We start from the raw sequence: 27,943 nt of genomic DNA on the forward strand, positions 1-27,943 counted from the left end.
CTAGCTTGTAATGTTTCTAAGTATGATACTTAAGTGTATTAAAAATTGTATCTTATTTGTATATTATATTAATTCGCAGGAATTAAATTGTTCCCACATTTCAAAAATACTTTTCGTTCCCATTTTTTTATTTGTCATAAGTGTGTTTAAAAACATATCAGTCTTTTCATTAGATATTTAAATTATCACTCAAACTACAACGTGAACATCAGAAAAAGAAAGGTTAATAAAATAAATATAAGATTTACTCACAATCAGTTTATTGCGTTAATTATGCCGATAGTATGTATGCGTAGTTTTAAATAGTATATAAATTTATTGTACTTACATGCCGATGCAAGGAATGTAGTTATATAGAAGCATAATTAACGCTTAATTATTCTAGGGTGTTATCTAAATGGCATGTCATCAGCAGTCATTTCAATTTAACATCTTCTGACTAATAAATGTATAAATATTCAACTTATGCTTATGAGAAATTCGTTGGAAAATTTTGGGTAATAATACAAAATAAAACAAAATATAACAAAATAGAAGTAACTTTCCTATTTTCCTAGACCAAACATTTCAAAATAAACTGTATAAATGAAAAGACACCTATATAAACAACTTTTAGTTGTGAGGATTTATGTTCTAAATTTTATGATTAGAAACTTATCTTATTAAAATTATCTAATTTTAAACTAATAATAAAGTAATTATAGTAAAACATTATTAGTACATATTACACACATTGACGGTACCTAAGTCTGTTCTAGTCTGATAAGAGATAAAACATGATTGTGCAACGCTATTTTCCAAAAAATATATAAAAACACGCTGGTACAAAATTGTATGGGATTTAACAATTTATAATATAAGAATTCCTCGAAAATGTGCGAGAGTATCAAAACATTTCTATTTTTAGCTTCGTTGGTACTTTTTTTCACTGTTTTTCATTCCTTTAAATCGACCGATCTGCAAGTGGATAATACGAATTTAATAGCAGTTGCTGTGGTATGTATCGATTAATATTCTCGACCTCTTTTACAATGAATCAATCATAATCAATAGGGTTTATAAGTTACCCAAAAACATTAATAAAGTCATTAAAATTATGAATTTTAATTTCATAAAATTTTTTTTTGAAGTTAATTGCAATTGTTTTTCAACTTTTTCGCATATTTTTGTTTTTATTATCTGTTTATAAACAAATCTCTATTACAAGATTAAATTTATAAATTTAATTCTTGTTTGCTAAAGTTAAAAACAAATACATAAAACTTTAAACTAGTGCATTACTTAAACATTTTCAAAAAAAAATAAAAATTCGGGTAAATAAATTACCTCTAACTATAGTAAAATTTTGTTTTAAATTTTTGAATTTAAATAGAGAAGAAATTATCGTATTTTTGACAAAATTAACCTTTAACGGAGCGAGGTGTATTAACTCGAGTAAAAACAGGAGTCACTCCACCGCGCTCCAATGCTCGAGACCATCCCTTTCCCCCCTATAGCACTCTGATGCGCGATAGAGGCACAACTATCAGCCAAATGCTCTTCATGTGGGAGTCCTAGGTAATAGAACTCCAACATGGTTTCCTACCCGAAATCAAACTCAGGACAGCGCATTGTCGCTATGATCCTGTTATCTTAATGTGGCTTATCTGCGAACTAAAAATTGCTTACTTGGGCCTCAAGTCTCCGCTCTGAGCTAGGCTCAGTTCGGAAACTTGGTGCTACGTACCCTACCGTACGTAGCCTACGTACTCGGGTTTTTAAGGTTTTTGTTAATTTTTTTTTGTTGGCTTGCGCCGGTTTTTGTGAGTATTTTTTAATTTTTTTGGTAGCCGAGGCCTTTTTTTGTGTTTTTTTGATTTTTTTTTGTAGGTTGCCTGAAACATAAAAATCTTAATTAGTACAATGTCTATACTATAATATTGAAAAATATATGCAAATATTTAACAATATGACAATACAGAGTTTATCCACTTAAGGCAACTGGGCCCATGCTATTCGTTTCGGTTGTCCACGAGTTTTTTCGAGCTACGAACTGTCTTCTTAGTGTGCTGTTATGTTATTTTTGTATGTTTTCTCTCTGGTGTTTTGTTATTTTCTCTCTAATATATGTTTGGTGTTATTCGATTATTTGTTGTTTCGGTCTTTTGTGCTTCCATCTGTGGAAAGCGTCATACCTCATCATCTCTCGCATTATGCGACTAAGATGGTTCTCTTTTTCTGCGAACTTTGTTCTTGCTTTATTTTTCATGGTTTCAGTCACTCTGATTTGCTGAAATTATCTGAAGAGGAATCTTTTTGCGACGTATCTCGGTACGTTGGCTGCTTCTCTTAGGCCGCTGTTGTGTGCCGCTTGTATTTTATTTTTATTTGTATTGCCTATGTGTCCTCATGCGAGAGATGCATATGTTAGTATATAAAGAATTATACTATTTATTAGTCTTAACTTAGTTGTAATTCTTAGTTTACTTTTCCTTCCTATTAGGCTTCTTATTGATGCTTTGGCCATGTTTGCTTTTTGTACTGTGGCGTCAACGTGTTTACTGAACGTTAAGCTTTTGTCCGAGGTATTTCGCTTCGCTTTTTCACAGATGAGGTTGTTTTGCAGTCACTTGTTCTTCTGTTTGTTGGTGTCTTTTTTTGAAAAGTACAGCCTGCGTCTTTTCGGAGTTTAAAGCTATTTTCCATTTTAAACTCCATTCTTCCATGTCGTCTAATGCTGTTTGTAGATTATTTACCGCTATGTCTATGTTTCTATGTTTGGCCGCTGTCGCTGTGTCGTCGGCATATAGACTTAGTAATGTACCTGGTGTTCTAGGTATGTTTGCTGTATATATTGTGAGGAGTAGAGGTAACAGTACCGCTCCCTGTGGTACTTGAGCCACCGGGTTTCCGAGTTTGGACAGAACTTATCCTATTCGCACTCTGAAACTTCGGTTGCTCAAGTACGAAGAGATTAGTCTTATCATTGCTCCATTGTAACCGTAGCCTCTTATTTTATAAATCAGTTCTTTATGCCAGACTCTGTCGAAAGCTTTTTTACGTCTAAGAAGGCAACTTCTGTGTATTTCTTGTCGTTAAATCCAGCTGCTTTGTACTCTGTTAATCTGTGTACTTGTAGCTCACTGGAATGCTCTGATCTGAAGCCGAATTGTGCTTCGGGTATGATATCTAGTCTATCTGTTTCAGCTTGGAGTCTGCTGAGTATTACTCTCTCTACAATCTTGCTGATTGCAGGCAGTAAGCTTATTGGCCTATAATTTTGCGGGAATGTGCTGTCTTTTCCTGGCTTTGGTAACATTATGACATGGGCCTCTTTCCAACTGTTTGGGAATTTCTTAAATCTTAGCATCGCGTTTATAATATTTGTTAAATACACTATGGCTCTCACTGGTAGATAGGGGAGTGGTAGGAACACTGAGATGAAAAAATTTCAATGCCAATAACTTTTTTATTAAATGCTACTTTAAACTTATATTGTACAATGATATTTGGTATATAAATAAGAACTGAAAAATCATGTCGTTTTCTCATAAAAGTTAATGTTAAAACCTCAAAAATATAAAAATTAAAAATTAGTAAATGTCTCACTGTTCCTTTCAATGTGGGAACACTGAGACGTAACAATTAACATTATTTGACGTTAAGACTATCAAAGTTTAATTCAAATTTTAAAAGCGAACTTTGGCGCTTGGTTAACCCTTGCATTAAAGGGGGCGGCAAAATCATTTTAATGTCTCTTTTTAATACATGTGAGACATATGGGACAACTGGAAAGAAGAACCTATTTTCACATTTAGCGCTTTTTCGCAAAAACGATATTTTAAAATCATTTTTTTTTATTTGAGACAAGACTTTGCCTACATAATATGTCTTTTGCTTAAAGTTGAATTCAACGAGCACATAATTCCCATCATTTGGACAGCGATCAAGATCTTCGAAAATAATTAGTTCTGGATCTTCACCAATAAAATCCTCCCCTCCGCTGAAATCTTGTAGTTCCATCTCATTTTCGTCTTGCTCGTCAGAATCACTATCTAATACGCGCCGTGCTACTTTTTTCTGTTTTGGTGTTTTTTCTTTAGATTTAATCAGCTCCATTTTTTCCGGGGTATCCGTAGCTATCATCGTCCTTCCTTTGCGTCTTTTGTTGCCCTCTACAGATTTTCTTGTCGGAGCTTTAGGATAACCCTTAAAAACTGTTGGACTAACAAAGGTTTTTAGTAGTAGTAGGAGTATGACTTGGACCTGGATTTTCTACATCTGGAGATTCACTTATCTTTTCAGCAGCAGCTTTAACTGCAACAAGCGGCCTATCTGTCACAAAACTTGACAAAAAATCTTCTTCAGCGAAGACATGCCGATCGAATGGAAATATTCCAGATTTTCGAAGAGCGCTTGCGATGTTAACTGGCGTCATTGCTCGTGGATATGCTGTGCCCACACAGGCTGCTACGTTGTAAATTGTAAATGTCTGACCGGGATGGTTCATCATCCATGCATCTACTGCAGCATTGTAGAAAGTCTGAAATGGCTTAAATAAACCTACGTCCAACGGCTGTAATCTGTTCGTGCAGTGTGGTGGTATAGTCAGAATTGTAACGCCATTATTTTTACATAAATCGATTGCCTCAATCGATAAATGACTTTGATGATTATCCATTAGCAATAAAGAAGGGTTTTCTCTAGTACTATCAGTGTGCTTAATAAAATGCCTAACAACTTGCACAAAGCACTCTGTATTCATCCAACCTGTTTTTGAAGCTAGTCCTAAAGTTCCAGGAGGCGACCCATTTATCATAAAATCTTTAAAGTGTACTCTTGGGAATACCAGAGCAGGAGGAATAGCTACTCCAGATGCTCCAACAATACACCATGTTGTAACGAGTGTTCCACGTTCGCCACTTGTGGCTTTACTAACCTGTCGTATACCTCTTTTTGCAAACACTTTTTGGGACTTTTGAACGGTAACGGTTCCTGTCTCATCTAAATTAAAGATGCGACTACCATCTCCAAACACAGGGAAACGCTGTAAAACGGTTTCAAGTTTACTGAAAAACATTTCAACATTAAATTTATTGAAACCGGTTGCCCTTGCAAGACTACAACCTTCTGGGGTCCGGAGGGATAAATTATTGGAATGACGTTTCTGAAATCCTTTCATCCAGGCAAGTGAAGCGATTTTTGAGGTATGCCAGTTTTCTGGAACCACTATGTTATTGTAAACTGCGGCTTCATATGACAGTTTTCGGGTATCTTCTCTTGATAGGCCATAAAACATTTTAGAGAACATTTAATTATATATTCGCACAAGTCGTTCTCCTGTTCGATAGTAAAAATTTGTTTTACTTTGTAATTAGGACATAAACGGAAGTTCTCATCTTGTTGATATTTTTTAACATATCTGTGGACTGTTTGGAAAGATACTCCTTTTATTCGTGCTGCTTGCCGTATAGAAGTGCCACCTTGTACTAATTCAACAGCCTGTCTCATCATATCTTCAGAGAATCTTCCTATTTTCCGATCTGTTTTATTTTTTCTTGGCATCTTCGTTCTGTAAGAGAAATTATTTTGCAAATGACCTGGCTTATACAACTATAACGGAACAGTGAGACAGTAAAGGAACAGTGAGACGCGTCTCACTGTTCCATCTGCTGTGTTGTCTCACTGTTCCTTAAAAAATCGTTAATAAAAATATGTGAAAAAAACTAATAAAATATGTACAAAAATCGTTTGTTTCAATTTAATTGTTTCGTAAAATGGTTTACTTTGTAGTTAGAATAACCTACCTTGTCTAAGAAACTTCAATTTTCGTGAAAACAGCGACCACGTGGATACGGTATATTTACTACGATGCACTTACTTCAAATGACCAGCGATAACTAAAACATTTCTTGTTGAATCTTAATGGTTTCTTGTTTGCTTCACTTTAAGGTGGTAATAGGCATGTTCGTTTAGTTCTACCTTATAATACCGAACCCCTACTTTAGGGCCCTGTTAGTTATTTGGTGTGGACCAGGCGCTTTTTTTGGGGAACTATTTTTAATTAGCTCGTTTATTTCCTCCGGTGATGTAGGAGGAATGATCTTGTTGAGGTTTTCAGGTCTTTTTCTTTGTCTTTCGACTTCTTCTATGAAGTCGATGTCCTCGTCTGGGTGGTAATTTAATGTACACACACACTCTCTCTCTCTCTCTCTCTCTCTCGAGATTACTCCTTATTAACTATGCTTTTTCCACAGTAGTGTAAACTATTCCGTTTTCTCCATGTAATGAAGGGATTGGTTTTCTGTCGTTTCTCAGTATTCTCTAAAGCCTCCAAATATTTTGCTTATTTGGTCCTTGTTCCTCCATGTCCCTTATGTGGTTTTCTCAGCTTTCACTACTGTGTTGTTGTAGTGCTGTTTTGACCTCTCTCTTTAACCTATTTGCTCTATTTTTATCTGCCTGGTTTCTTGTCCTTCTTGCTGTCTGCTTTGCTCTGCTCTTTTCCCTTATCAAGTCTTTTATTACTTGGTGGTATATCTTTAAATCTACTCGTGTGGATTTCTACTTCCTCTTCCCCTAGTGCTGTTTCTGAGTGCTTTTTGGATTATGTTTTTCAACTCTAGGACTCTGTCTTCTATTTCTTGTGGGTTGTCTATCACTGGAACTGTGTTTAATCCAGTTCTCACGAGTCTTTTGAAGTTCGTCCACTTTGTTTTCTTTTTTACTCTTTGGTTATGCTCTCTTCTTCCCACTTTCGTAGTTCTAAAAAGATGGGGTTATGGTGCGTTTTGCCATCTTTATTGTTTGTAATTCTGTTTGTAGTCCTAGGTTTCTTGCAGCTACAATATCTATGTGTATAGGAAGTTCGTGTCCTGGGTAGTGTGTGAGGTTTGTGAGGACCATTGCCATAACGTCGTCGTTGTTTTCTAAATATGTATTTAGTAGTCTTTTCTGTTCGTAGCTCTGTTGTTTCAGTTTGAAGATCTTGCGTTTAGGTTTCCTATTATAATTGAGGGTTCGTCATTTAGGAACATTTTTAAGTCATCTTCGATCAGTGGATCTTGAGGTCTTACGTGGGCGGAGGTAATTTTAACTTCTCCTTGCCTTATTTGTATTCTTACTGTCTCTTGCTTGCATAGTATTCAGTTGTCGTATTAGAATTCGAATGTGTCTTATGCCTTTTTTCACTAATATTGCTGTGCCACCTGATCTTCCTGTGTTATCGTTCCCATGTATGTCGTAACCCAGAAACTTGATATTGATGTCGTTCGTCAGCTTTGATTCCTGTATTGCCACGACATCCATTTCGTATCTGTTGACCAGTTCGCCCAGTATATTCTGGTTGGTCCCTATGCCTACTGGATGCCAGAAGCCTATCCTTAAGTATCTCCTATTTGCTTGAACCAATTCAGTGCTAGCTTTATGTCGTTGATCGCCTCGCGGACTATCCTAGTAACTAGTTTTTTTACTGAGTTTACTAGGCCATCTTGTTATTTCGAGATAAGAATCGTATTCTCAGTGTTTTGCGCCTTGGCTGCCTGAGCGTATGTATTGTGGCTGGATGTAGATTGTGGCCTTCGTTGTGAGGCTTTTGGTCTTTCTTTTTGAGGTTGCAGTTGGGCATCTGGGATACCCTCTAAAGTTTGCCGGGTGCTGTCCCTGGCAATTTGCACATTTTGCCTTTTACTCTTTAGGCATCTGGCAGTCTCCACTATGGTGGCTTTTGTCGCACTTTACACAACGGGGTGTTTTAAAGCAAGGTCTTTGTGCGTCTTAGAGATCATATTTTTTATTAAGAAACATTCGATGTTGTGTTCGTTTGTTAGTGCTTCGAACATCTCCGTCGTATTTGTGGTAGGACGTAGTCCTCTTATTACCATACGTGGTTTAATGTCTTTCTCTAACGGGAAGGCTATCCTCTGGATCGGTGTGGTTTCATTGAAATTCTTAATTATTTGAATCATTTTCCTGTAGTCTTTAGGACTGTTTGCCTAAATAATTGTCTTTATTCCACTTCTTGACAGCTTCTTTGCTGTAATTACGTTCTGCTTCTGGGCAATATTGAGAATTGCGCCAGTTCTGTTCACGCTCTGTAATTTAATTACAGGCGGTTTTGGTGTCCACGCCGGTTTTGCTTTTGGAGTTTTTCCGTCTGTTTCTATTTGACACGGAGACGAAGGATGTTGAGCGACTTGCGCACTACTGTCTTGTGCATTTTCTTCTGCTGTTGACTTTGAAGTCGTTAGCGGGGGAAATCTTCTTTCTTGTTGCCTTTTTTCGGCTCTTCTTTTTTATTCTTTTAGGGTTTTCAGCTACCTGTTTGTTTTTTGGGATTGCTCCCGTAAATTTTGTCTTCTCTGGTTTGGTGCTTGTTGCCTTTTTGGCCTGGTTTTTCAGATTATATTCTTTTTTCTTTTTGACCTGGGTTTCCAAGCTATCCTCTTTATTGCTGTTCTTTCCTTTATTCAATTCTTTGAATTTGGAATCCATATGGTCAATGATTGACTTTTTTGAGGCAACCATTATTTCTTGCAGTTCCTCTATTTTCTTCTTTAGGGCCGTAATTTCGGCATCCTTCTCCTTTAATACGGCTTTTAGTAAATTTAGTTAAGACTTTTCGTCCTCACTACTCCTCTGTCTTAATAATCTTTTTGTAGCTGGCCGTTTATCTGTCGGTATGTCGTCATCCGTTGTATTGATTTCTGTTCCGCGGTTTCCCTCCGCCGATCTTTTGTCCTCTTTTTCTTGTTTTTGGGACGTTTGAGGTCCGTTTCTGCAACGTTATCTTTAGTTGGCAATTCTTTAAAGATCTCGTAGTTTGTTTTGCCGTCATCTTCGGATGGTAGCGCATCGTAGATATTGCAGTGGAGTTTCCTCTCGCTGAAACTATAGGGACTGGGTTGTCTTTCGGACAGACAGGGATCGGGATCGATTCATTGTTTGGGGACGGAATCCTAAACTTTTAAGAGAAAGCGTGTTTTGTCGACCGTCTGACTATTGTCAGCAGGGCTTCTGGGTGCCACCCAGTGACCTCACACGCGGTTGTTCACACTCTAGGCAGAACTAAGCGTTTCTCACCTCCCTGACCTTGGGGCCGTGTCCGCCAGATATAAATTTCTAAAAAATTATATCCTATAGTGTCATCCCAAACAGTGGCACGGGGAGTATCCCGACGGGCTAAATAGCCCGTATGCTTCTTCGCTTTCCTATGCCTCGATTTTGGCCTCCTTGAAAACTCGATTAAAAAACAAGTCTCCTCGGTTTAGCTCCCTCTCGGCTTAGGCTTTTGCCTCTTATTTGGCCTTGGCCACTGCACACGCTATGTCTCCGCTATAGCAGTGCTTACATTCACGGCTCAGACTAAAACGTCCGGCTTTGACTCAGTCTGTACTGTTCAGCAGCTGGCACTTGGCACTGAACGTGATCATTGTTGTGTATTTTGGCACCAATACTTATTTAAGATATTCCTTGCAGTGACGGTTCGTTAATAAGTGCACGTTATGTGCAAGTGCACTCTTACAATTTAATCGTTTTTTTTAGAAACCCGACAACTGACATTTTTATCAAAAATTAGTTTAATACAGATTCTGATTCTTTAAACATAAATACATATTTCAGTGCAGAAACCCGTCAAAAGGCCTGACTCTAAGTGGTTCACATGTCAACACCAATATTGAGTTTAGTGCAGAAACCTGACAAGCAACCTCACTTAACGGGTTTCTGAAGTAAATTTCAGTTTGCTACTTTGACAGCACTATTTTGTAGAAATCTATTTCCACAGGCAACAGGATTGAGTTTATTTTTATTTAGACATACAGCAACAGTCAGTTGTTTTACAACCCATTTAGTTTTTTAAATTGAGGCTAGAGTTGGTATTTTGCATTCTTACTTTATATCTTGTGTTATATAAAAAATGCATAGTGAAAGTTCTGAAGATGAACCTGAAGTAAAAAGAAAACATAGTATTTCTAATAAAGTGAAATATAAACGTAATGTAATACGAAAATCAAAAGTAAGAGGTGAGGAATACATAAACTATAAAGGTTATGTTGTTCCACGTAAATCTGTTTCCGATAACCTAATATGCAAACGTCTACGGAAATGTTATTTATCTATTAATATTGAGATTAAAAATCAGATCTGAAAAGTTTTTTATTCTATGAATATCAAGAACCAGCAAGAGTTATATTTACATACCTCACTAGAAACTACTGAAATAAAGCGTAGAGTGAACAAAAATCCAAATCAAGATAATAGGCCTAACTTGGGCGTAGATAAAACTCCAACCTCACGAATAAAAAATAAGTCTTTTGTATATAGCATATAACAAAAATAAGTGGTGTTATTATACCAATTTGCAAAAATGTTTTTATACAAATTTACGGTGTCTCTCGTGATCGAGTTGTAAGATTAACCAACCTATTAGCTAAAAACACAACACCCGTTGAAAATTTTAACTTATCATTTGGATGACGACAAGTAGACGTATGTAGCAGTGTAAAAACTTTAAATTAAAACTTAAAGATCCAGATCTATTTGGACAAAGGACAATGATACGGTAGTTCTGTTTATTGTTTATATACAGAACTTACCGTTACCACACATACCTGTTCAAGAAGTTTTTTACATGCGCCAGATTTGGTTAAATATATTTTGCATTCATGATATATATAAATATATATATATATATATATATATATATATATATATATATATATATATATATATATATATATATATATATATATATTTATATATATATTTATATATATATATATATATATATATATATATATATATATATATATCTACGGCATAAAGTGGACTCCGCCCATGTTAAAATTCAGGTTCAATTGAGCTCCGTGGTCAAGTGGATACCGATATACGGAGCTCACTTGACAATTCCGTAATATTGGTTCAGTCGATTCATCAACATGTAGAGTTTAATAATTTATAAAAATTTTTTGGAGCCCGTAAATACCCCTGTATCATAAATGTATATCGCTTAGTTCACGTGTATATATTATAGGGGTCGTTCAGATCTTCTTCATTGTATATTTGAACCATACGTTTATCGGTTTAAGTAAGCTCTGAGAGTTTGGCAACTGTGCGATTATACCGTATATTTTCAACATATACCCTGAACGGTTTATATGGGCTCCTTATTTTTATCTACTGTTTGTAGACAGTGGAATGTCATACGCATTACACTGTGTAACAGAGGATATCATATTACCTGGTATAACTAAGTACTAAAATGTAACTGGTTCTTTAAAAAACAGGTATGTAGATACAAAAGGATTTGGGCTTATTATTGAATGTTCGCTTGCATAGAAAATTTTATTTTTTCTGCATTTTTAAAAATAATGTTGTTTTTTTATTTAATATAATTTTATTAGTTATTTTATTAGTTTAGTAATTACAGAAATTTCGTAATATATTTTGTTTACGTGAGTATGTCTTTGTACGTTTTATGTAAGCATCCGATTAATAAAAACTACTTTTATTTTATCCAATCTTCTGCAATATCTTGTATAAAGCTTTTTTATTATTTTAGTTCTGGTCTTATTTGTGTCCTAAATATGATATCTCGATAGAAGGTTATCTCAAAATAAATATGGTTAAGTGCTTCTTCTTCTTCTTAAAGTGCCTATCCGTTCCGGATGTTGGCGATCATCACGGCTATCTTTACTTTGTTTACTGCAGCGCGGAACAGTTCAGTGGTAGTCGTGTTATACCACTTTCGTAAATTTTGAAGCCAGGAAATGCGTCTTCTTCCCGGTCCTTTCTTACCATTTACTTTCCCTTGGAGAATCAGCTGGAGAAGGCCGTAACGTTCTTGATTTCTCATTACTCATTAAGTGCTTCAGTGGATATTTTTGTGTTAAAATAGGTACTAGTGTGCACAAAAAGAAAGAATGGTTAATTTGTCTAACAAGGTATATTCGGCAGCAGAAGCATATAGTGCAAGCTTCTATGTTTTAAGGGCGGAAGGACGTGCGCCTCATTTTTAGCTGACAAACTTGCAAAGTATATTATTTCTGGTCATCAATTTACCTTTTAGTTTTAAACAATGATCTGTGACTGACCCCGTGCGATACAAACTATTTTCAAGGAATTTATAGGAAGTCTACCGTTCAACAAATTCATGACATTATTGGATGTTCAGTTTTGTGAAAGTTACTATGTTAGGGAAATTAAAGGAGCACACACGAGTTTTTCAGGGGTTTTGGCTAAAAATTGAATCATAGTTTATTTATATATATAATAGGTGTATCGTCTATTTAATAGAAGTCCTAGTATCTACCGGTATGGATCGTTCGTTTGTGTAAATGTTATACAGTGTAGGTGCCTTTATGCTACCCCAAGCGAGACTGTTCTTCAACTGGTATTCTTACCATTGTGTGATACAAAAAATATTCTTTTGTGTAGGTATACGGAGACAACATAAGTGAGTTTGTTATGTAAGGGGATATCATATAGTTTTTAAAGAAATATTCTGTAATTTAAGGTGTCCTAAGCGGCATTTAGAGTGAAAAATACCACCCCTGATACCCGATATTTGTCGTACTGGTCTTTGATTTAGTATTTGTGATGTACATAATCTTTCCTATCTATAGCCACTTTTGCCTTTTAATTTAAGTTTTTCTTCTAATATCGGTGATATCATATTAACGATCTTGTGCAAAAGTATTTTGAATAGCTGACAAAATAAAGATATTGGCCGATAGTTTTTGTGGTCGTTGGAGTTTTTGCCAGGTTTAAGCAAGTTAACAACTTTGGCTTGTCTCTAGACTTTGGGTATCTCCATAATTTCTCCATATTCTCCCTCAATGTCGGTAGTTGTATTATTTTTCATTAAATATGTAGATGGCGGATTTAAGCTCAACATCGTTAAAAGGTTCTCTCAGCTGACTGGTTTTGTCCTTTCTTACTCTACAATATAAGAATAACTCTCTTCTTAGAGTTATTCTTTGCTTCTTTTTCGACAGAAATAGCATGTCTATATCTATAATGTGGTTTTAACGATCAGCTGTATACCAAATACCCTAGGTTAGGCCCTATATGTGTTTCCTGCACTAGAAATAAGTCAGATTCGTGTTTAGCTCATATGTCTGATAAGTTTAAGTAAAGTAAAGTTTCTTGATCTTTAGAGATACCCTTAACAGTTATAGACATATGTTATTAGAATAGTTGGTCCTAAAAAGGACCAATTTGACTTCAATCTTCGTAAAGGCTCGTTCTTTGAACCACAGAAGTAATGCCTAATCTTTTACTTTTTATTAAAAATTTAAATTTTACATGCCGTGTAGTACTTTTTGACGATATTTCGAATCAGATTTGTATAGTAATAATTTTAGGTATTAAAGGGCCTCTTTGTGGAAAATAAATAAGTTTGTGATATCGGTCGCAACTCATCTATAGATAATAAAAAAATAAACAGTTAAAATAAGTGTAAACAATTTCAACTACATACATCGGGGCTACTGTTCAGGTGATAGGTTTATCACAGATATCAAAGGTAACATTTTAATTCAATGTTCTATTTACGTATTTTCAATATTAAAAAAGTAGGAAAAGACATGTTTATGCTTTTATTTTTTTTAAATCTATTCTATTTTCTTTCTAAAGTTCCGTCTTGTTTTAACGACCTGTGTTATTTTTTCAATTGGGCACTAGTCCAAAGCTATGACAAATACTCTGTCCTCTGCTATTCTACATTAATATGACTGATTCATTATTTTCTCTAAACACTCTGTCCTCTGCTATTCTACATTAATATGACTGATTTATTTTATCTTTCTTGCAGCTATTTTAATGATTATCCTGTGTATCTTCTTCTTCTTCTTTTTATATAGACATGACTCTGTCTGTTTTTTAATGTGCCTCCAGTAAGTTGCCGTTCCATCGTTTTCGTGGTCTTCCTACTGATCATTTTCCTATGGGTTAACCGTCTGTTGCCGTCTTTACTACTCTATTTGTTGTCATTCGGCTTATATGATTGTTCCATTCTACTCTTCTATTTCTTAACCAGTTCTTGATGTTCTCCACCTTGCATCTACGTCGTATATCTGTACTTCTAGCTCTGTCCCATAGTGTCTTACCATCAATTTTTATAAGTGTTTTCATCTCTGCTGTTTCTAACACCCTTTCTGTCCTCTCTGTGTCAGGTCTCGTTTCTGCCGCGTATGCCATTATTGGTCTGATGACTGTTTTGTAAATTCTGCCTTTCGTTTCTTTCCCGATATTTTTATTTCTTCGTATTGTTTCATTTAGGCAGCCTGGGGCTCTGTTTGCTCTATTCACTGGATCTTCCACTTCAGTTTCGAGCTTTCCGTAGCTAGATAATGTGATGCCTAGATATTTAAACTCCATCACTTGTTCTATTATCTGACCTTTTAGCTCCAATTAACATCTTAGTAAATTTGCTGTTGTAATCATGCATTTTGTCTCTTTTGGGGAAATTAACATGTTAAATTTTATATGAAATTGGTGCAGGATACGTTGTAAATCATCTTCACTTTGAAAGAGTAGTATTGCAGATTATTTTAATTTGTTTTTCTTCCATTTGGTATCCTTTTTAGTTATTACTTTTTTATTATTTCATCCATAATCAGGATGAACTATAAAGGACTCAGGGAATATCCCTGTCTTATCTCATTGTCAGTTTCAATAGGGTCGGTTAGTTCTTCGTCTACTTTTACTTTTATTGTGTTGTTTTGGTATATATTTTCGATCGTTTTGAGTTTTTCTAGAGGTATTTCTTTTGCGTACAATAAGTGGATAAAGTTTTTTAATTTATATATCTTCTGTATATCATTATTTCTTCTGTGTATTAAAAGTTAAATTTTGGTTATTATTAAGATTCTCTTAACGTGTTTATTAATTGTCTTGTTTCTGCGGTACGAATATATGTGTATCATAATAGATTGTAATGCATATTTCATTTAATGTAATTAAAGTGCTGTTTGCGTTTGCCAATTACTTTCTCACTTCCTCAGCGATAGGTCTTTTTTTTCTCATCAATAACCTTATCCTCGCTCGATACATCTATTATAAGATATTTATATTTCACTATATGCTCTATCATTTGGTTTTTATCTCAAATTTGTACCTATGCAATTTATAATATCTAATATCTGGTGCTTTCATATGAAACTGGAATAAAACACTTGGTAGATAATATTTATTCGTTTTGAGTACACTTTTTTTAGAACCTAGTACATTAAAGAATAAATATTTGTCTGTTTAGTGTTTTCCAAGTCTGTAAAACATAAACAAGCTTAAATATTAGATTATACATTTATTAAGAATGTTCAATATCTAAATTGAAGATTTTATATCTCAAGATATGAATAGGTTTTTACATTTTGTTTGACGTTTTAATCTTCGAATCGGAGTTTATTTTTCGAAAAATGCTGTGAGCTTTGCTGCTCTGGTACTTTTATAACGCTTTAGATATTTTTAATTTATTGTCAACATTTTTGAGGTGTGTTTCCTTAAATGACCATGTCTAAGGTTAGTACGTTTGATTAAATGAAATTGACATTAATTTGATAGTTTCTATTTTATTAGTACTGATGGTATAATATGGCATCTGTTGGTACTATATATCAATTTCAACACGTGGAAGTGAGAGCACTCTCTTGTTAGTAATTTCAGTGTAAATTATGACGAAACCAGAAATAACCCCATAATATTCCCCCCGTGTAATCTTAGTATTTTCGTTGATTGAATAGTATAAGCCAGGGTATCCAACATTTCAATCAGCGGTATGTCAGAGTGGTTTTTATTAATTTTTATATATATTTGAAAAATGAAGAAGAAAGTTCAGTACAGGCAGTTAAACGGCTGATCCGTCAATTTAGAAGTAAGAGCAAGTACCAACTTGCTGAAAAGCATACCCTAGTTATTTATAAATTTTAAACAACCACTGATATAATCATAAGAATAAAACTATGAAATACCATGGCAGAACTAGGCTTACCTAATAAACTAATTAATTTAATAAGGAATAATCTACAAGTAAAGTAAGACTTCAAGCAAAACTGTCGACTTATTTTCAAATGTACATTGATTTCAAACAGGAAGATTCCATTCCAAACTCTATTTAAAAAGTAAAATCCAATAGTCATAACCCAAAGTGCTTTAAAAAAGGTGAACGAATTAGCGAACAGCTGTTTTGAAAACTAAATATTATGAAACGAATTGGGGATATTATATTACACAAACTAAACCGCTTGTCTACAAAAAAAATCAAGAAAATATGATACGACAAGAAAGACTAATGACTTTACAGCTAATTGCCACATAGATATCAATGTATAACGCAAATATTAGGACGATTTTGTGTACATATAAGACAAATAACGATAAATGTTACAAATAAAGGTTAAAACATGCTTTTCAATTCGCGGTAAAAGATTTAATAGAGTTCAGCACACAAGATAAATTCGTAACAAAATTCATATACCAGTAAACGGTACTCGAGACAGCAGCAAAGTAATTTTGGCAACAAATATGTAGGTTGTACTTTACCCCATTGGAATCATAGCACCCGCTATGGAAAATGGTGTTTTCTTTGACATCCAGCAACCACAAATGTGAAATTAGGAAAGATTAATGTGCAATTAGAAAAATTCAATGAACCGTTGATCAAATATTCACTATTATATACTTAATTAAGAATGTTGGGAATAAGAAAAACATTAAGCTAGTTATTTATAGATTTTAAACATAGTGTCTCCAATCGTGTTTACCATCGTTTTGGAGAGCATCGCCCGGAAAGCAAATACAAAAAATCTCACAGTTTAATAATTAAGGTCCTCATATTATAGGGACTTTTGACGATGACTTTAACATAGTAGCGAGTATAATTATTAGTGAGAAAAAAACATTAATACATTCAATAGAAAAAATTGCAAAAAAGGGTCCTCCAAATCAACGATAATAAAAAAATATATGGCTATCATAAGAAACAGAATAGGACATAATATTTCAATAGACCAGTATAACTTTTAAATGTTTCATCGGTCTAAATATTTGGGATTTAAGAGCACTTTTATCAAAAACACTACAAAAGAGAATAACAACAGAATACAAGCTGGAAATTGCTACGTTTTAAGCAAAAAATTAAATCCAAAAATACATCCCGCAGTAAGAAAAATAATAATCTACGTATGTAAGTAAAACACGAACAATGAAAAAATAAAATAAGAGCCGATTGAGCATCGCAGAAAGAAGAATTCTTAGAGAAATATATAATTCTATTATGAATCAGATCACAAATCAATACAAAGTGCAAAACAATAACTTTATCGTTGAGATTTAGTTTCTTGTACGACGGTGCAATTTTTATATACCTGTTTGACCTTAGCATTAGTTCCCGGTCGTAAAACACTTCTCACTAAGGGCAATCTTTCTAACAATCCTGATGTAATTAATACCTGAGTTTTACTTACATTGTTTTATATATCCTGATTTTAGTAGTATGTATTACACTTCTGGATTTAAAAGTGTTATGAGGTTATACATATATCAGTTTGCTACCTAAATTTTCCCTTTTGTCTCTTATGTGACAACGTTATCTGCGATATCTAAAACGCTCAAATTTTTCAAAATTATATGGGTCTATTGTTACGTTATATGCCCTATTTTACATCCTCTTTTTTGTCTGTTAATGAACATTTATTTGGTTGTCTCGTTACTATTATACCGTTATTTTGCTGGTAATAGCATTATTGTATAGTATTCTAATATTTAATCTATGGAATAAATCAGGATAGCGGATAAATATTCTTTACTTTCTCGGAGAAATTATATTGTAACACACAAAAACCCTATTAAATTGCCAAAAACTTCCTTGCATATTCTACTTACTTATGAGGGGCAGCAGCAATATCAGTACCATAATAATGCATATATTCCTGGACTGGCTAATCGTTGGATAATAGGAAGCATGAATGTAGCAGTTTTAATGGTTTGGTGACTGCTTGCTAGAATCGGTGAGCAGAGATATCAGTACCAAGTTAATGACTATAGGAGTTGCGGATACATTTTCTGATAACTTTTCTGAGTTCCTCCCTTTTTTTAACATATACCATAGAAGTCTCAAGTACAGTTCCCATGTATTTTGGTATTTATATAAGGTATTTAGACATCGTTTTTTGTAAAATTAATGTTTTAGATTTTCAGATGTATAAACTTGACGTTCATTAATTTGGACTCATTTAGTTTAGGTTTCCAATTTTAAGTACATATGAATTTTATTTAATAACAGTTATAATTTTTTTGCTGCTACTTTGCTGTTGTCAAATACTGTGAGTATGATAGTGTCATTTCCAACTATGACCATGTAGGTATACTATTTGCAGGTTAAACTCCCATGCTATACTTTAGCAAAGGCCTAAGCTAGCATAATTTTTTTTCTAAAACGTATTTCTCAACAAGTTTCTCACTTAGTTACCTATATCGATAATTCTGTATATTCAATTAATCATAGGATATTTTTTATCTCTGAATAAAAATGATCGGTTTGGAATCAGCTCTTTTCTTTTATTATTGGTTTCATTAACTTAAGGTGGTTCTTAACTCGGTGTTTCTCAAACAGTTTTAACATTACTGATTTAACAAATATGAACAATTTGTTATATAATATTTTGAATAAATCGAGTAGCGAATAATTAATAAAAATAAGCGATTCATTTATTTTGAAAAATTATGTATATATGCAAGTATCACCCTATTTACTGATTCTTCATCATCATTCTCTTTGCCTTTATTCCTTTACGCCTTATCCTTATATACAGGGATATCTTTCTATCGTTCGCCATATCAAGATGAATTTCTTTTATACACATATTTCTCCTGATCGTTTCCCGTCATCTCTTTTTCGGTCTTTCTCTCCTACTACTTTCTGGGACCTGGAAAACCAAAATCCTATGTATTGCATGACTCTCGTGTCAACGATCAACATGCCCTAATTATCGTAACCTATGCTTCCCCATTTTTGCATAGATGAGGTGCTGCGCCTAGACTTCTCCTAATATTTTAATTTTTAATTTAATATTTTCCTTTTAAGCTACCCATCAATCTAAGCATTGTCATTTCGTTTAAATGCATTCATTGTTCTTATTTTTTTAACTGTCCAATTACGGTTTTATATCCGTATTATGGAATTTGCCTTTCAGTTTCGTAAGAACCTTTCTATCACACAAGACATCACTTGCTTCTTTCCATTTTATCCATCCTTATTTGAGTCTACTATATCTCCATCTATTTCCCCATTGCTTTGTAACATCAAATCTAGATTTCTACCTAAAACGATTTTTTTTTCAATAATTTCACCAGTCAACATTACAACCTGATTTAAAGTAAAGTTGAAGTTAATTTTTAAATGCACACTTTACATACTCTGTTTTTGTCTTCCTTAGTACCTTTTTGCTCAAGCGCCCATCTTCATTGTCTCAATCATTAATTGAATTCTCTCTCCTTATCTCTTACTAACACCACATCGTTAGCATACATCAGGCACCATGGGATATCTCCTTGACATGTTTTCGTTAATTTTTCCAACACTAATTAGAAGAGATAAGGGATTAGCACTAAGCACTGACCCCTGATGCAATACTATTCTTAAATGAAATTTATCAGTCTTACCCTCATCTGTTCTAACATTAATTTTCTATTACTTGCCTTATGATAAAAATTGCATTCGTTGTTGATTTGCCTTGCATGAATTTAAACGGATTTTCTAATATTTCTATTGGTTGGTAAGTTGGCTTTCTCTCTTCTAAAAGCATGTACTAACAGTGGCCACACCTAGTGCTACTGCTAATTCCAGTATATTATCTGCTGCGTTATTTCTAGTTCCAATGCCGTATCCTCCATCTATATGTTCATTTCCTCTGTCTATTTAGCCTATATTAGCGTTGAAGTTACCTTCTATTATGAGTCATTTCTTAGTTGGAATATTTCTAAGTCTACCACCTAACTGATCAGAGAAAGCTTTTCTTTTATTATCACTTACACATAGCGACATGGATTATGCCTGGAGGAACAACCGCTAACCAAATTGATCATGTCTTGATAGACAAACGGGCCGCAACAAGCATACAAGATGTGAAAAGCCGAAGAGGAGCATGCTGCGGATCTGACCATCTGCTAGTACAGATAAAATACAGATGCAGAATTCAGAGAAACAGAAGGGAAATACAGGAACAAAGAACAGAACAGCTAGATATACAAAAAATGAAACAACAAGATGTCAAACAAAACTATGAAAGAGAAATAACACAAACACTGACAGCACTAAGCACCGAAGAACATTGGGAAGAAATCAAAACAAAAGTTATTGACGCAGCAAGAAAAATCATAGGCAAGAAAAAGAAAAATAAAAAAAGGGAATGGTTCAATGACGAGTGTAATAAGGCCATACAGAAAAGAAATGAAGAACACAAGAAATATATGGAAAGAAGAACCAGAGAAAGAAGGGCAAGTTACCAAGATTCAAGACGGAGGGCAGATAAAATATTCCGAACAGAGAAAAGAAAATACGAAAACGGAATATACAGAAAATGGAAGAAAGTGTTCAAAGCAACAATATAAGACAGGCGTACAGATATCTACGCAATTTAAGAGAAGGATATAAACCCCGAACAAATCTATGCAGAAATCAAGAAGGGCAAATAACCAGTGATCCAAAAGAACTAAAATCAGTCTGGAAAACCTATTTCCAAACACCTTTTATGGACACAAGAAAATGAAGATCATATTGACATGCATCACAATGAGGGAGACACTGAAAATATAGAACCCCCAACGATGGAATAGGTAAAACAGGCAATACGAGCACAAAAGAACAATAAGGCTCCAGGTATTGACAACGTCCCCCCTGAGCTATATAAATTAGGTGGCGATCACCTAGTAGGACAAATGCATGTGCTCATGAACAAGATTTGGAATGATGAAAAGATCCCTAATGATTGGAAAACCGGGAGTATATGCCCAATTTATAAAAAAGGGGATAAACTGAAATGCGAAAATTATCGCGGCATAACCCTCTTGTGCACAGCGTACAAAATTTTTACTTACATACTAAACAAACGACCGGTTTCCGAGAAGGAAGATCTACAACTGACCAACTATTCAGAGTGAAACAAATATTAAACAAATCGTGGGAATACGACATTGACGTCCACAACATATTCATAGATTTCAAACAAGCTTACTACTTAATTAATAGGAACAAGTTATATCAGATATTGCAGAGCTTTAATATCCCCCAAAAATACATCCGACTGGTAAAAACAACAACGGATTCGTCAATAGCAACTGTCAGAGTCCAAAATGAGCTCACTGAACATTTTACGATAGCCCAAGAATTAAAGCAAGGAGACGGGCTGGCACCGACACTATTCAACCTTACCTTGGAATATGTGATAAGACAGCTGATTATTGGAAGAGGTAATCAGCATCATGTCTCGCAGAACAGAAGAGGCGGCAGAAATATATTCACAATTAAAATTAAAGGCAAAAGAGACCGGACTAGAAATAAATATTTAAAAGACAAAAAAGTTAACACAGGCAAGAGCTAGGGGAAACAGACGCACAGTTGAATTAGAGGACGATATTGAAACGGTAGAAAGTTTCATATATTTAGGAGTTACAATAAACATTGATGGAACAGAAGAACCAGAAATCCAAAGAAGAATAGTAAAGGGAAACAAAGCTTATTTTTTACTTGATCATGTGTTTCGCTCCAACAACACACACTGGAGATCGAAAATCAGGGTCTACAAAACTATTATCAGACCAATAGTATGTTATGGATGCGAAACATGGGTGATGACAGAAGAGACAAAAAGAAAACTGGAAGTCTTCGAAAGAAAAGTCCTAAGAAAGATATTTGGACTTATTAACGAAAACGGAATATGAAGATCCAGGTATACCCATGAACTCTACCAACTGTTCAAAGAGACACCGATATCAGAATTCGGTAAACTTCAGAGACTTCGCTGGGCTGGTCATCTAGTAAAAATGGAGACAGAAAGATTGCCGAAAAGAGCCCTTGATAGTAAAATGCAGGGCGCAAGACCAAAAGGAAGGCCACGGAAAAGATGGGAGGATGAAGTGGCAGCAGACGCGCAAAATTTGCTAGACGTGAGAACCTGGAGAAGATCGGCGCGAGACCGACAAGGTTGGAGGCATAGTTTGGAGGAGACCAAGGCCCGATTTGGGCTGCAGCGCCATTGGAGAGAGAGAGAGATGTAGATGGTAGATCCAAGCTCAACATCGTTGAAACTCTCACTCTGAGTTTTTCTTTGCTTCTTTGCCGGCAAAGATAACACTTTTCTATTTATCACATGGTTTATCTGCACTAGAAATACGTCACATTTGTGTTAGACACATGTCTTACCTATGAGTTTTAGTGAAGTAAAGTTTCTTTATCTCTAGATATGCCCTCAATTTTTATAAACATAATTAGAATAGGTTATCCTAAAAGGTTCGATTTGACAAAATTATATTGAACGGGTGATTGAATAATTAGCCGATTAATTAGTTAATCATTCCCCAGTGTACGTCCGATTACAATGGTCTCATTAGTACTTTAATCTTCGTGAAGCCTCCTTTTTTTAACCCCTTAAGTAATGGCTTATCATTTACTTTTTATGAAAAATTTAATTTTTATATACAGACTATTACTATTCGACGATATTTCGAATCAGATTTGTGTACTAATAACTGTAGGTAATAAAGAGTCTCTTTATGCAGAGTAAATAAGTTTGTAATTTCAGTCACAAGTCGTTTATATGGATAATAAACAGTTAAAATAAGTGTTCAACATTTTAACTACCTATATCGGCGCTATTGATCTTGACAATGGCTACTTAGACATAGTATTTTTTAGTATGTAATATATTCTGGATTATATTACATACGTGCCAATATGCTGTATTAATACTGTTGAGCGAGGGTATATTGTTCCCATTCCTATGTACTATGCACGTGTTTAAAAATAATATTTGAAAAAAATATATTGAAGGGAAGTACTTCTACCTATGGTAGCGACAATCAAATTTATTTTTTACACTTTAACGTTTCGTGGTAAAAATGATTTTGTGTGAAAATAATGGTAATTAAATACGTGCTTTGGAATATTTATCGAGTTCAATTTAACTGCAAGATTGGTATAATAAATTATTTATCCCTACAATATGTGATGAATTTATTTCTATTGTATTGAAATATTTGCAACTCATAAGAGTGAACAAATTACAGAAAGCGAAATTTTACTCTCTAATTATTGATTCAGCACCTGATATAGATCAGCGTACCGTCATTCTTCACTATGTTATTTAAGTGGTATAAAAGAGGGATTTTTGAGATTTGAGACTCATCAAACTGATGGTTCGGTAGTCACTACATCTTTTTGCATTTGCTTTTTTAGGTATCGTCACAAAAATCGACAGCCGCCAATCCGTTGGTATATAGCCAGTTTTACAAATTTTATTAAACAGATGAAGGAGAGATATTTTACCTGAACATTGGAAGCACTTTATTATTTCACTCGGTATTTCATCTGGTTCCGTCGTTTTTCGGGTCTTTGCTAATCGTATTGCTTGTTCAATTTCGTCCATAGTTATGTCAGGTCCTGTAACTACTTCGTTAATTTCAAGCTCGGGCCTTTCATCACTAAACAGTTCCTCAATATACTCTTTCCATCTGTCTATTTTATGCGAATTAGTGATAGTCAGTTTTCCGTCTCTATCAACGATGTTATTTGCCTGTTTTTTGTTCTGACCTGTCAGTTCTTTTATTTTTTTATACATATTAAATGAATCATGTTTTCCCTGTAATTCTTCAATTTCTAAACATTTGTTTTCGAAGTATGTTTGTTTTGCAGATTTTATTTTAGTCCTTATCTCTTTATTAATTACTTTATACATTTCTACGTTTTGGTTCTTAAAATTGCGTCTTTTTTCGATCAAATTCAAAATATCATCGTTCATCCACTGTTGCTTTTTTTGACTGCTCTCCAAGATGGCCAAGTCCAGATCGGGACCCAGTTCTGTGGGGTATAACACGGACCCCTACCTAGGGATACAGGTAAAGACCACAACGGTAGGCAAGGCGGAGAAGAAGATCTTCGGTACGACGTGGATGGCGAAAGTGGCATCCCTGGATTTTAGGGATGGTATACAATCAAACCGATAGCGTCTGACCCATATTGGGCGGTTGTCAACAGCGTCTGTACCCATAATGGGCGGCTGAACTAAAAACTCGTCAACACGCAAAGCAAGCGTGACGTTTTAATTGCTATTACTCCTTTATTATGTCAGATACAAATACAAAAACGGATTTACCCCAGGTGAGTAGAAAGAAAAATTCAGAATCTCACACTGATAGACTATCAGTCAGTCCCACGGACTCTGGGGGGGACAAAATTCTGACATATTTTAGAAAACCATCTAACAGATATATATCTCTAAAAATTGCAACTTTCAATGCAAGAACCCTGCTATCAGAAGAAAAATTCATAGAAATGGAATCTGAACTTAATAAAATCAATTGGGACATTGTTGGAGTCGCTGAGGTCAGAAGGAAAGGAGAAAGCCTAACCACTTTAAAATCCGGTCACATTTTCTATCATGTCGGAGAAAACGATGGGAATGGAGGTATTGGGCTCTTTATTAATAAAAAACTAGCTGAGAATATCATATCAGTAAAAGCAGTTTCCACAAGAGTTATACTTGCAAAATTACAACTAAACACCCGTTACTCCATAAAGATCATTCAAGTCTATGCACCAACATCGAGTCACGCTGACGAAGAAATAGAACAGTTCTATGATGACTTGTACACAGCTGTTTCAGAAGACCAAGAACATTTTACGGTAATATGTGGCGACTTTAATGCCAAAATAGGAATAAGCACTGACCCAGCTGAAAATGCCCTCGGAAATTTTGGCACACCAGGTAGAAACGAAAGGGGCGAAAACAATCTATATTTATTGAATAGCTTGCTCTATAAGAAGATCCATAGAAGATGGACTTGGAAGAGCCCCGATGGTGAGACAAAAAATGAGATCGACTTCATCATCACTGACAAAAAATATATAGTCAAAGATGTTACAGTCTTAAATCAATTTAGAGATTTCTCAATACAACAAGAGAAGACGTAAATAACCTAAACGAAGAAATAGTAGATACATTAACACAAGCTCAGGAAAAATCTGGCCCTAAACATGGAAGAGAACAAAAAATAAGTAAAGAAACGAAACAAAAAATGGAAGACCGTAGAATGCTGAGAAGTCAAGGAAATGATGACTCACAAGATATAAACAGCATCAATAAAGAAATCTCTAAAGCCATCAGACGGAATATTGGAAAATACAACAACAAGAAAATTAAAAAAACTATAGAAGACAACAAAAGCATGGAAGCATTGAGGAGAAAAATGGAAAATGGCAAAAAAGAAATCTTCCAACTTAAAGACAAAAATGAAAATATTATCTCAGATAGACCAAGCATATTACATATAGTGGAAAGTTTGTATGAAACATTATATAAAAGTCAAGTTATTCCAGAGCTCATCGAACAACCAATACAAAAGGTACATAATGTAGGATCGGAGGATACACCAGATATATCACGAGAGAAAATTCAACATGCCCTCAAAAATATGAAAAATAATAGAGCTCCGGGGGAAGATGGTGTAGTCAATGAGACAATTAAACTAGGAGGTCCACTTTTGATGTCCCGAATCCAAACACTTTTTAATCTGTCTCCATAGTGAAAACATTCCAAGTAAATGGAAGAATTTGGTTACAATCCTCCTCCACAAAAAAGGGGATAAATCAGATCTCAAAAACTATGGGCCAATTAGTTTGCTTAACCACCTATACAAGCTCTTTGCTCGAATACTGACAAACAGATTAGAAGCAACACTCGATTTCTATCAATCAGAAGAACAGGCAGGATTTCGAGCGGGACACGGAACAAACGACCATTTGCAATGCCTTAAAACTCTAGTTGAAAAGTCTATCGAATATAACAGACCCCTTGCTCTTATCTTTGTCGACTTCCACAAAGGATTTGACACAGTCGAAACAGTTGCTATCTTAAAAGCACTATCAGAATGCAGAATAGATCACAGGTATGCAAATATTATTCGAAATATATACGAAAATGCGACAACAACCGTTAACCTCCATTGCATGACTGAGAAGATAAAAATTGGCAGAGGGGTACGGCAGGGAGATACCTTGTCGCCAAAACTATTTATAACAGTTATGGAGTACGCATTTAAAAGGCTAGAGTGGGAATAAAAGGGTATTAGCATCGATGGAAAGATATTCAATCATCTTGGATATGCCGATGATATTGTTCTCATAACAGACAACTTAGGAGAAGCCAGAGTTATGCTACAACTACAGCAAGTAACCCAGAAAGTCGGTTTAAAAATAAACTATGGAAAAACAAAAATGATGACCAATCTCGTCCCCAATGAGCTAATAGAAATCGAAAAGTCGCCGATAGAACTTGTGGAAAAATATGTGTATTTGGGTCACGAAATAAGGTTAACGCGAGATAACCAAACATGCGAGCTACTCAGAAGAATAAGTATGGGTTGGGCTGCATTCGGAAAAATGAGAGACGTATTTAAAACAAATATACCGATCCATTTAAAAAGAAAAGCTTTTAACCAGTGCGTTCTATCAGTCCTCACATACGGAGCAGAAACCTTAACTCTCACAAAAACATCAGCCGAAAAATTGAGAAGGACACAACGAAAGATGAAGAGATCAATGCTTGGAATAAGCTTAAGAAATAGAAAAAGAAACGAGGAAGTTCGTAGACGAACCGGAGTGGTAGACATTATCGAACATATTACAAGGCAAAAATGGAGATGGGCAGGACATGTTGCAAGAATGAAAGACGACAGTTGGACAAAAAAATTGCTTGAGTGGAGACCACGGACTGACAAGCGAAGCCGAGGAAGACCCCCAACGCGATGGAACGACGACCTCAAAAGAATCGTGACCAATTGGATAGCAGAGGTGCAGAACAGAAGCAGATGGAAAAGTCTAGAGGAAGCCTATGTTCAACAATGGACAACTCAGGGCTGATTGATGATGATGATGATGTTCTTTGCAAAAATCTGAGAAATAATCTACTCTTTCATTTCTATCGCCCAGTCTATAACATCCAATAATGTTACTTTGTCTGCCTTTTCCTATCTTAGCATTAAGGTCACCCATCAGAATAGTAAGATCTCTAGTTTTGAATTGGTCAGTGACAGTCTTTACATCGGCGTAGAACTTTTCAAGTTCTTCCAGTTCACTTTCCGCTGTCGGTGCATACACTTGTATTAAATTTATATTTCTGGGTTTCGCGTTCAACTGAATCATTATGACCCGTTCAGATACCTGGCATATCGCCCTGTCACATTTGCTAATCTCCTTTGAGACTATGAATCCTACACCATTACGATGATAATTACTGTCTTCTCCTGCATAATACACTTCATGATCATCCACATGGCATTGACCAGATTGGGGCCATCGCATTTCACTAATACCCAGAATTGATATTTGCAGTCTTCTCATCTCATTTATGGCATTCTGTGTTTTTCCGGGTTCATATAAACTCCGCACATTCCATGTGCCTATTCTACAGCTTTTTTCGATATCAAATTTGGCCAAGCCGAACCCATTATTCGCACCCCTGCCTTATTTAAGAGGCGCCCGTACTCGGGGCCATCGTTTAATTCCTCAGCTATATTGATAAACCTGGGAAAAATAGTGTAGTAGTCATTCCCTTGGATTTCTAAACCGCTGTGTACATGCTGTTTAAGTGGTTACCACCGCACCGGGACCGTTCTGGCCTACATAACTTCCGCTTAATACAAATACTGAAAGACCAGCTACCCGGGCCAGGAAACACCTGGAATCTGCGAA

At 35.0% G+C, this 27,943-nt stretch overlaps 1 protein-coding gene across 3 annotated transcripts in view; it reads left to right on the forward strand.

The window, feature by feature from the left end:
• Window positions 1-733: 733 nt before the first annotated feature.
• The window catches only part of LOC140436944 (prostatic acid phosphatase-like), a 124,789-nt gene continuing 97,579 nt past the window's right edge, over window positions 734-27,943 (forward strand). For all 3 annotated transcript variants that reach the window (XM_072526124.1, XM_072526125.1, XM_072526123.1), the window contains exon 1: window positions 734-996. In XM_072526124.1, coding sequence (XP_072382225.1) covers window positions 874-996 — 123 coding nt within the window. In that variant the 5' untranslated portion in view covers window positions 734-873. The remainder of the gene's footprint in view (window positions 997-27,943) is intronic.

The sequence above is a fragment of the Diabrotica undecimpunctata genome, chromosome 3 (assembly GCF_040954645.1).
Source record: "Diabrotica undecimpunctata isolate CICGRU chromosome 3, icDiaUnde3, whole genome shotgun sequence".
NCBI lineage: Eukaryota > Metazoa > Arthropoda > Insecta > Coleoptera > Chrysomelidae > Diabrotica > Diabrotica undecimpunctata.